The 12,297-nt window shown below is 39.1% G+C and overlaps 1 protein-coding gene across 1 annotated transcript; it reads left to right on the top strand.

Annotated features, from left to right (window-relative positions):
- Nucleotides 1-327: 327 nt before the first annotated feature.
- On the top strand, nt 328-7,532 carry LOC311043377 (leukocyte surface antigen CD53-like). The gene is made up of 8 exons (XM_084054601.1): nt 328-462; nt 1,282-1,366; nt 2,389-2,577; nt 3,220-3,294; nt 3,485-3,595; nt 5,305-5,412; nt 6,150-6,233; nt 6,608-7,532. The coding sequence occupies exons 2-8, from the start codon at nt 1,304-1,306 to the stop codon at nt 6,677-6,679; spliced, it is 702 nt and encodes a 233-aa protein (XP_083910727.1). The 5' UTR covers nt 328-462; nt 1,282-1,303; the 3' UTR covers nt 6,680-7,532.
- Nucleotides 7,533-12,297: the final 4,765 nt, after the last annotated feature.

Below are 12,297 nucleotides of genomic sequence, written 5' to 3'. Positions count from 1 at the left end.
ATATATATATATATATATATATATATATATATATATATATATATGATATTATGTGTATGTATGACAATAAAACACCTCAAACCTTTGTTTTCTCAATGTGGTTGTGTTTTGGTGGTATAGGCTATTGGGTTGTGTGATTCTCACATTTTCCACTGTACTGTGTTTGCACACAGTACATTTACATATTGTCTAAATATAAAAGCAGCTTGTCACACATGACATGATTCTTGTTCTTCTTTTTTTTTGACAGGGGTGTTATTTTTGTTTGTTGCGCAGTACACTTTCGTGGTCATAGATGTTCTGAAATAAGGAAGTGAAAAGGGTGAATAAAGCCCCAGCCTTTTTTTAGGCTATGCAGCACCATGAGGACGTAAAGAACAGACAACACCAAGGTCGACTCTAGAGTACAAGTGGTCTTAATTTCTTGAGAAATAGAGGGTAGCCTATAATTCAACCAACCAGGTGAGACAGCAAACTTTAATATCCAAGTCGTCTTTATTGTAGTGTTTATAAATGGAAATAGTATAAAGACAACTGGCTCTATAGAAAAATAATACAATTGTGATTTAGAAGTATTTTGAAAAGAGGAACTTCATGTTGCTCAGTGCTCACACAAGGGATTGAATTGCCATAGAATGTTGATTGTTGTGTAAATAGTTGTTAACAGTCCTTGTTTTCCCTACTATTGTATCATTGCTGTTGTTATCATTCTGTGTGTGGCTGAAATGAATTTTCCTTAAGGGGGATTAATTCTCCCCAATGTTAAGTCAATCCAACGTAAAAATTCAGACAAAAGCATTAAACACAATGATTATTGTTTTGATATAACATTCAATTTGATAATAAGTTAATAATAGCTAGACTGCTGTATATAAATGGTAAAGTGAGAGGATTTTCACCCCCAAAACGTATTTTTATATTTTCTAGAGCAATTTCGAATATATATCAAGTAATTGTTTGAATTGATATTTGCAATATCCCTTTAATAATTAAAAAAATGATCACAACTGCACTCATTTAAGTAACTCATCTTATCCTGAAATAGTTTAAATGCAGAGGAAACACAACGTACAGTATCACACAGGAAATGAGACACAGCAGCATGCACTTCACTTCCTTGTTGTGAGACAGGGACATTCTGCCTCATGTTTCACAAACAGAACACCGCCCCAGATGGAGGGGAAATCCAAAGTCTGACTCAAATTTTCTGACCAGGACATTTTTGGTGTATCCTTCCATATCTTTAATAACATTGTTTAATGTTTCCCCCCACCCCCCCAGGTTTGATAAGAGGATTTGAACAATGGCTCAGAATTGTCTCAAGTGCCTGAAGTACACCATGTGTGTGGTCAACTTCCTGTGTTTTGTACGTACCACCTTCTGTTATCCAGCTCACATTTCGTGTTCTCTGATCTACATATAGCCTATGGAATGGATGTATGAACGTGACGTAGTCAGTTTTCATGTTATAGCCCAGAAGTTAGAACATGTTTGTAGTCAGCACACACTCTATTTTATGGCTATATGTTGTACGCTTTGATGTTCATAAAGAAGACCTATTCATTAAACTTGTTAAATCCTAAATTGAAGACCCAAATAATTTGTGACACACCCTATAGCAACCTAACCATTTATTTTCTCAAACTATAGATAAATCCCATCATTACAACAAGTTAGTACTAGGCCGATGCTTGTTAGGAACTCATGGCGCTACGGTTATGCCATACCCATTGTACCCATTATCAGGGTACCCATTGTACCTGTTGTCAGTGTGCTTAGTGCAGTCTGGAGGACAGTCTATGACGCCACTACTAAGACGTTATGTTGATGACATCAGAGATATCTCCATATATTGGCATAAAGGGGACACGGAAAGACAGACGGACAGATTTGCATGTTATAGATAAATGTGGACGACCACAGAAGGCGCCGATCCGACTGACTTCCCACTTGGCATGGCGCTCCCTTGGGTTCTCGGCGGACGGTTCTCGAGATACGTAGAAATAGAAAAGAAACGATCCAATCAACTTGAGATACACATACAGGTGTTTGGGGCGTGACAAGAAGTTTTTTTTTTCCTATCCTAGCACAAAGCTATGTTTAAAGTAGTGTAGTTCAGGCACCTGCAACATGGAAAATCAAGATGGGTCATCCAAATATTCGTGCGCCTTTGTTTGCACCTCCAACTCAGACACGTGACTTCACTGTGGTTAAAATAATTATTTCAAATTGTCTGTTGTCTTAAGCCTAAATCAAATGTTGTCATACAATCTATAGCTCACCTGAAAATTCAGTTGAAAGTCAGTTATTGTCAACCACAAGCTACCTGGTCATTCAACAAAGTATAAATGAGTCATTATAAAACAGGTGTGTCTTTTGTTTTCACAGATGTGTGGCACAGCAGTGCTGGGATTCGGTGTGTACATGTTGATGCAGTTAAATACAACCGCTCTGCTCCCCACCCTGGCTCATCTCAGTGTACCCAACATGTTGATCATCAGCGGCATCATCATCACCTGTGTGTCCTTCCTGGGTTTCCTGGGAGCCCTGAAAGAAAACCGCTGCCTCCTCCTGACGGTATGTTACAACATATATGAAAGAACACGTTGATAACACATTTATTTATTTCTATGGCTAGAATAAAGATGCAGAGGATAGGATCAGTGTTGCGGAAACCTTGATATGTTTTTTATGTGTTTTTTTTATAATGTTTTATTTATTTAGAGTAGCCAATTATTTTTTACCGCTTTTTCTCCCCAATTTGGTCGTTATGCCAATGAATTCCTCCCCACACACATTTCTGTGTTGTCGCTCTTGTTGTATCCTACTGACTCACCCGCCAGTGAGGAGCCCCCACCGGGAGGACATAGAGCCTTCGTCCTACTCCTCCCGCCCAACACTCCCCGCTGACAGGTGCCGTCCCAGCCTGTAGGAGTACATGCAATGACCAATATCACCCTCCCCCGAACACGGGCCAATTCTACACGACAAAGCCGCATGCACCACGGTGGATTCGAACCTACAACCTCCGTGGTGGAGGGCAGGGACTTTACCACTGCGCCACCCGAACGCTGTTGATATGTTTTTTCTAGACACTATACAGATTCAGATTGTAATCACATCCTACATGGCTATCCTAACAGTATCCTAATTACAAAATGTTAGAAATGGATCATATCAAATGATACTGACTGAGTGATATGGAATCTCTATTCCCAGTTTTTCCTCCTGCTGTTTATTCTGATGGTAGTGGAGCTGATTGCAGCCTGCCTCCTCCTAATCTACGAAGCTGAGGTAAGACACGAATCACACAATGTATACAAATTATTATAACATTATAATAACAAAATTGTTGATAATGCAAATTAAAAAAAGGTTGTGATTGTTTTTAAAGGATGGTACATAGTTTTAACTCAATACGTCTAGTTATAATGTATTAAGAAGTCACTGAGGAAACAAATATAAAAATAATGTCATTGTTTAGATTGGTGCAATGGTGGAAAAAGACCTGGAAGAAGGCTTGGTAAAAACCAAAGCTGATGCCAAGAAGAATTCGACAGCTGCTTTCAATGACTGGGATGCGGTTCAGAAATTAGTGAGTGAATATGAATCCCTTTATTATCTATCTATGTGCATTTACATTTCGCAATTTATACTAGCAGTGTCACTCAACACCACAGAAACTACCTACTGACTTCTACTCTCCCTCTCCCTCATACATCCTGACACACCCAATAACAACCATATATATATATGTATGTATGTATGTATGTATGTATGTATGTATGTATGTATGTATGCATGTATGCATGTATGCATGTATGCATGTATGCATGTATGCATGTATGCATGTATGTATGCATGTATGTATGTATGTATGTATGTATGTATGTATGTATGTATGTATATATGTATGTATGTATGTATGTATGTATATATGTATGTATGTATATATGTATGTATGTATGTATGTATGTATGTATGTATGTATGTATGTATGTATGTATGTATGTATGTATGTATGCATGTATGTATGCATGTATGTGCATGCATGCATGCATGCATGCATGCATGCATGCATGCATGTATGTATGTATGTATGTATGTATGTATGTATGTATGCATGCCTACATAATTTCTCTCATGTATACATATCTCTCTTGACAAACCTTCAATCTCTTCAAAAAAAACTAAACAAAAAAAAACGCTTCAATACAAAGGTTAGGTTTGTTTTCCCTCAGGGTTTAGCAAGAACATATGGTACTCAAGGAACTGGTACTGTCGTCTTATGATGGATCAGAGTCAGACCCACAAGGCATTAAAATAGCAAATTAAGCACTCGCAAATAAGTTACACTTTTAAATAACGCAAAGATAGCAGAAGAAAACAACCCCTAGGCCTTCCTCAGCATTTCTGAGAAATGTGTGGGTATGAAGTCTTTAAGACATGGTTATAGATTAATCTGCATTTTTATGCTTTTGCACCACGATCAGCACCTCTGCACTATTGGTGTCCCCCCTTCCTGCTTGTTTGTTTATCTCATGCTCCTCACACACAAAACTGTTAACTTGCTAGGCTCTGTTGATAGGCTTTTTTTAATGGGTTGATTGATTGGTCACACTTATTAGGCCTTAAATATGAAAATCATTATTATCCATATTTTTTTACTATTAAGTATATATTAAACTTTCAAGTCTATTTAATTTATTCTTCTCTCTTTATTCTTTCTCTCTCTCTACATCCACAGTTTACTTTCTCCTTTTTCCTGGGGCCTCATAGCTCTCGCACACTAACTAATATTATTATAACTACCATTACCGTCCAACTATTATAATACATTTAGTTGCAATCTGGTCCATGTTAAGGGCAGGACATGTTGTGGACTGTAGCTGCACACAAGTTACAAAATGGTTGTCATTCAGTAAAAGGCTATTTTATTTTTTTGATGGTCACTATTTTGGTTAATTGGTATATTTTTAGGATGAAATTGCCTATAGCTTATTAAATTAAATAAAAATTGGTCAAAAGTCGAGGTTGCAATCAAGTCAAAATTGAGAATGGATAAATAGATGTTTAATATTGGTGAGAATGATCAGCAGGCAGCCCTGAACAGACTTCTGAGTCGAAAAGGTCAAATTACAAGGTCACCGTCGAGGGCAAAGTCTAAATGACATAATCTGTCACAGTGGAGGTGGAATGGCATATAATGACAATTGCTTAGCCCTGGCAGGCTATGCACTCTACTGAGTCTGAGTGCAATCTTTCTTGTTTTAAAATTATGTTCCCAACCATTCTGTGTTACAGTTTGACTGCTGTGGAGTCCATAACGTAACTGACTGGGGTGACGAAGTGCCTCCTTCCTGCTGCATTATAAGTGGAAAATGTGAACAACCCCCCAGATACAAGGAAAAGGTACAAATATTACACTGGTACCATAACTTCCATTTAGAATAGCTCTGAAATATTGAGTGCTATTTCATGTCACTATACAGTATAAAGTGGATAAATACAGTTGTGAGTGCACTCAATTCCAAATCAACACATCTTAGGACCTGATGTCTCAGGTCACTTTTATAGATGCTCTGGGAGCCATATTATGATACATCATGTCAACATACAAAGTTTAGTGTGGACCTGTCCACATTAAGGATTGCCTTGGTAGTGATAGCAACATATCTTTGCCAGCCATTGTTCTGTGAATACCAAGTAGTCTACAACACAGCACAGGCATTTTGCGTTTAAATTTATTGTTTCATGTGTATGAACAACTTGTTTCGTTGTGCTTCCTCCGGTCTGCTCTGGACCTAAGCATAAACGTTCCACGTAAACATTCAGTTGTCACATCATCATCATCGTGTGGTGGATCTTTTCACTAGATATTTCTATGGGCAGTTTAATGTTCCTGAGAGAATGACTTCACCTTGTGTTGTACTGTTTGGTTAAATGGATATACAGTATATATGGACACAAAACACCAGGTCTGAACACTGGCCAATGTCATTTCATATACTGTACCCTGATTAATGGCCAATGTAAAATGTGGGTCCCAATTTGACACCAACTCAGAACCAATGTTCTACACAAACCCCAGAATGTCCATTTAATATTAATAAATTCAAACATTAATGAATGTATGCTCTCTATTAAAGGGTTGTTTGTATACAATGAAGAACTGGTTTGAGGAGAACTTCCTCTATACTGGGGTTTCCGTGATTGTCCTCTGCATCATCGAGGTATGCTTACTTACCACTGCAGTTTAAACATATGAATTCTTCTTAGATGTATAAGTATGTGTTGTTTGCATTTATTTATATTTATATATTTTTTACATATGTAATGAGTTAAAATGAACGCTAATGTTTTTGTCAGATATCACAAACTGGAGAAAATAATGACATGGAAATTCAGAATTGATCTAAAATGAGATAATCCTAACCCATCTTCTTCATTCATCAACATTGCTTGTATGAAAGTAGAAGCAATTGTTATTGTTATCATGTAATGTTTGTGTCACATCTTTAAAAAGGAAGTAAAAGGCCCTCTTGAGCCCTTTACTGCAACAACCATGTTAGAACATTTTATCATATCTTCCTCTCTCTTTTGACAGGTCTTGGGAATGTGTTTCGCTATGACTCTGTTCTGCCACATCAGCAGTCCTGGACTTGGCTATAAGTTATAGAAGAAACACTCTTGAATCACATCTCCTTTACTCTTATGTTAGAGTGAATCCTATTGCCTGCAGGTTTTGTACATATTCTATAAAAAGAATATAGATTTGACCTTACTTTTCCTCGTGTAGTTCCAAACTTGATTCCAGATCTTAAAATTGGAGAAGCTGAAGGAACTTTTGCTATTAATTTGTTGTTTTGTTTGGCTTTGTAGAATACCTCATGCTGATTGTGAAAAGTCACAACATTTTATATCATATATATTCAAATAACATCAAATGACAAAAAGTATACTTACATATGGTCATACAGTATAAATATTGCAGCAGGACATTTTAATTTATTTCCTTTCTGTATAATTCTCAAGCTTTTCAAGGCCTGGAAATGGTCAAATTTTCTGTAAATAGACATATACTATTAGAACCTTATACTAATACTTATACTTATACAGTACATACTGCTGTTCACATAGACATTGACATTTTGAGAAATCAGGCTGTGTAAATGCTATTCTGTCATGAATTAATAGCCATTGTGAAATACATATGCACCAATGTCTTAGCATTTTAGTGTTTCACTTTCAATTTGCTTACATAGGTTTATTTTCATTGGTTATTGGTTGTAAATTTAGTCCAAGTAAATGTCTGAAGCTTGTGATTGTTCGGGTGGAATATTGTAACCATCTCAGGCAATACCAAGGACCTCAATGGAAGCAAGACCGCAAGGACGTTTTTGGACAGACCTTTTAGACAAAATGTTATTAACTGTACTTGTGCTGTTTTTACATTTCTGACTAATAAAATATTCCATCAAATCAATCAATATAGAATGGTATTATCGTGCACTGATCTATTTTTAATGACACCTTTGAAAACACATGAATAGTCCTTGGGCCAAACCCCAAAATCTCACATATCGCTACCACCTGGGATGGCAAATTCTAGTTGGGATTTTTTTATTCCTATACATCCCTAGATATTATTTTTGTATGATAGACCTTCCTGAGGCCCAGCTAAATTGGGGTTATCAGCTGCTAAAGTTACCACCCCCCATTGAAAAATGGCATTTTAGACACATGTGCATATCTTGGTATTGGCTCACGTTCAGGGCATATTACAATGTTTTATATTTTATGTTTGGTATCATTTTTAAGGGGACACTTTGAGCTTTCATTCGAGCCCTTTGGTGACTATGTATGATAAGTACAGTGGTCACTGGAGCTCTTCAAACCTTTAATAACCTTTTTTTTCTCACAATTTCCGCCTAAACCATATATTTTCTTTTAGTTCTGTGGCATCAAGAAACATCAGAGACACAAAACACAACAACTGGAATACTGACATGACCCTAAGGATTCAGGAAATGTATAATTTACCCATAGTATTTCATTCTGGGGTGGTCATTTTCAGCCTTATCTTAAACAAGCACTTTTTATGAGAAATAGACCGGTCAATAGGCATATAAGAAAGAGTACCACTAAACCTCCCTAAACATTGATACAAAAGGGTTTTCAATAGATTCTGGTACCTTTAGGCATGCTTGAGAACATCCCAAATATCCAGGAAAATATACTTAGCAGAAAGGCATAATTTTCAAGATGCCATCCAAGATGGTCATGCAGTTCTGGGCAAGAACCATGCAGTGTTTTGCATTCAGTACAAATATGTAATTTCTGCCTATTGTAAAAAGGAGACCACTTCTAGGAGAGGAGACTGCATCTATAGCTGTATGAGACCACTGTACTGTATCTAGAAACCACTGTACTGTACTGAATATATTGGAAGTGGTCTGTAGACCACTCTACTGCATCTGTAGACCTCAGTAGTGCATCTGTAGACCACTCTACTGCATCTGTAGACCACTCTACTGCATCTGTAGACCACTCTACTGCATCTGTAGACCACTGTAGTGCATATGTAGACCACTCTACTGCATCTGTAGACCACTCTACTGCATCTGTAGACCACTCTACTGCATCTGTAGACCACTCTACTGCATCTGTAGATCACTCTACTGCATCTGTAGACCACTCTAGTGCATCTGTAGACCACTGTAGTGCATCTGTAGACCACTCTAGTGCATCTGTAGACCACTCTAGTGCATCTGTAGACCACTCTACTGCATCTGTAGACCACTGTAGTGCATCTGTAGACCCCTCTACTGCATCTGTAGACCACTCTACTGCATCTGTAGACCACTGTAGTGCATCTGTAGACCCCTCTACTGCATCTGTAGATCACTCTACTGCATCTGTAGACCACTCTACTGCATCTGTAGACCACTCTACTGCATCTGTAGACCACTGTAGTGCATCTGTAGACCCCTCTACTGCATCTGTAGACCACTCTACTGCATCTGTAGACCACTCTACTGCATCTGTAGACCACTCTACTGCATCTGTAGACCACTGTAGTGCATCTGTAGACCCCTCTACTGCATCTGTAGACCCCTCTACTGCATCTGTAGACCACTGTAGTGCATCTGTAGACCCCTCTACTGCATCTGTAGATCACTCTAGTGCAGACCACCACACTGTATCTATTGCTATCTGAGACCACTTTACTGTATCTAGAGACCACTGTATTGTGTATATACATGTATACCACTGTACTGCATCTATAGCTATATGAGACCACTGTATTGCATCTAGACCACTGTGCTGCATCTATATCCCACTGTACTGAATCTATAAACCACTGTACTGCATATATAGACCATTGTACTGCATCTAAAGACCACTTTACTGCATCTATAGACTAGCTACTGTATCTATAGACTGCTGTACTGTATCGATAGACCACTGTAGTGCATCTGTGTAGACCATGTAGTGCATCTGTAGACCCCTGTCGTGATCTGTAGACCCCTCTAGTGTGTCTGTAGACCCCTCTAGTATGTCTGTAGACTACTGTCTTGATCTGTAGACATCTCTGGACACTGATACTGCATCTGTAGACCCCTCTACTGCATCTGTAGACCCCTCTACTGCATCTGTAGACCACTCTAGTGCATCTGTAGACCACTCTACTGCATCTGTAGACCACTATACTGCATCTGTAGACCACTCTACTGCATCTGTAGACCACTATACTGCATCTGTAGACCACTCTACTGCATCTGTAGACCCCTCTACTGCATCTGTAGACCCCTCTACTGCATCTGTAGACCCCTATACTGCATCTGTAGACCCCTATACTGCATCTGTAGACCACTGTAGTGCATCTGTAGACCACTCTACTGCATCTGTAGACCCCTCTACTGCATCTGTAGACCCCTCTACTGCATCTGTAGACCACTGTAGTGCATCTGTAGACCACTCTACTGCATCTGTAGACCACTCTACTGCATCTGTAGACCCCTATACTGCATCTGTAGACCACTGTAGTGCATCTGTAGACCACTCTACTGCATCTGTAGACCCCTCTACTGCATCTGTAGACCACTCTACTGCATCTGTAGACCACTCTAGTGCATCTGTAGACCACTCTACTGCATCTGTAGACCACTCTACTGCATCTGTAGACCACTCTACTGCATCTGTAGACCACTGTAGTGCATCTGTAGACCCCTCTAGTGCATCTGTAGACCACTCTAGTGCATCTGTAGACCCCTTTACTGCATCTGTAGACCACTCTACTGCATCTGTAGACCACTGTAGTGCATCTGTAGACCACTCTACTGCATCTGTAGATCACTCTACTGCATCTGTAGATCACTCTACTGCATCTGTAGACCCCTCTACTGCATCTGTAGACCCCTCTACTGCATCTGTAGACCACTCTACTGCATCTGTAGATCACTCTACTGCATCTGTAGATCACTCTAGTGCATCTGTAGACCACTGTACTGCATCTACCGAGCCTTTGTGGCGACATAGTCATGTTAAATGTGCTTTATATATACATGTTTAAAGCTGTGTTGAGTTGAGATGCAGTATAGTGGTCTATAGATACAGTACAGTGGTCAATGTATGTGGTCTATAAATGCAGTACAATGGTCTATACATGCAGTACAGTAGTTTATAGATTCAGTACAGTGGGATTGGATGCAGCACAGTGGTTTATAGATTCAGTACAGTGGGATATAGATGCAGCACAGTGGTCTAGATGCAATACAGTGGTCTCATATATGCAGTACAGTGGTCTCATGTAGCAATAGATGCAGTACAGTGGTATATATACAATACAGTGGTCTCTAGATACAGTAAAGTGGTCTCATATAGCAATAGATACGGTGCGGTGGTATATATACAATACAGTGGTCTCTAGATACATTAAAGTGGTCTCATATAGCAATAGATACAGTGGGGTGGTCTAGATACAGTACAGTGGTCTCATACAGCTATAGATGCAGTCTCCTCTCCTAGAAGTGGTCTACTTTTTACAATAGGCAGAAATTACATATTTGTACTGCATGCAAAACACTGCATGGTTCTTGCCCAGAACTGCATGAGATAGGCATACATTTGGCATGTCTGTACAGGAGAGGCTTGTAGGTATCCATGTAACCCATTTTCATTCACATATATTGAGGTGACAGCTCAAGGGACCATTTGGAAAATGGTGATGGTCGTTTTTCCCTCGCCAAAATGTTGTCTTAACTTTGAATCATTAGGTATTTAGCCCCCTTCCCGACAAGGTAGCATGACAAGGTTGGTCCCATTGGAAACCTGAGGTTGTACGTCTAAATTTGAGTGTTCCACAGTCTCCGAAAGACAGTCTCGCCGGCGTTCCAGCCAGCCATCCCGCAGGTCTCATAGGGTTAATAAAACATTGAAAAAAACACACTTGGGACCACTTTTTTTCTTGGGATCATCAAAATCCCAATATTAGAGGTCCTATGGATGCCAAAAATCAAAACTAGAAAAAAAAATAAGCAGTCGCGCGTGGACCCCTCCTAGGGCCTCTACTACTTCAGCTTTGATTCCTGAAAAAGCTGCTCCACCACCAAATAGGCCACACCCACTTCATCAACTACTTTAATTGGACACAGGTTTGTTTAATTTATAAAAAAAAGGAGCAGTGTGATGTCCAAAAAGTGTGTTATATAACTTTTAATATGTTGTTGGCTATGAATGAAAATCCGCCTATAGAGAAAAATAACAACATGTCAAAAAATATAAAAAGCTGCTCCTATGGAAAGTCTATCATATTTTTATTTACTTATATTGGCCCAAAAAACAATTTAGTATAGGTAAGGTTTTGCCAACTTTTTGGTAGTGATATCTCGTCTGGCCCAAGGACTAGAACCCTAGCATCCCCATTCTGGGGCAAACATTGGGTAAAAATAGCCAATCTACAAGCTCATAACGCGAGGTTGTAGATCGGCTATTTTCGGCAAAGATATTTGGTGTAGAGGGAAAAGGAGGGGGCCTAATGTAGCATAGAGCCCTGGGGGACTCCAGTCAACGAAGTTTAACTATAGGGTTTAAGTTGTTACATACATAAATAAAATATTTGCATATGTGTGATCCCTTGGGGAGGCATGCGTTAATCCGACAGACCTTTTCTCCGTCTCACTTTGTGGTAGTGATGATGATAGGGACAGTAATGTACATCAGCCTTTCTTGGTTGTCATTTCCTGTCACTAACTCTTTTCGACTACAAGAGTTTGGTGAACCGTGCCGGGCAAT

This window comes from Gymnoscopelus microlampas, assembly GCF_963454915.1.
Source record: "Gymnoscopelus microlampas genome assembly, chromosome: 4".
Lineage (NCBI taxonomy): Eukaryota > Metazoa > Chordata > Actinopteri > Myctophiformes > Myctophidae > Gymnoscopelus > Gymnoscopelus microlampas.
The sequence above is the reverse complement of the archived record's forward strand: the minus strand, read 5'-3'. Positions and strand labels throughout refer to the sequence as shown.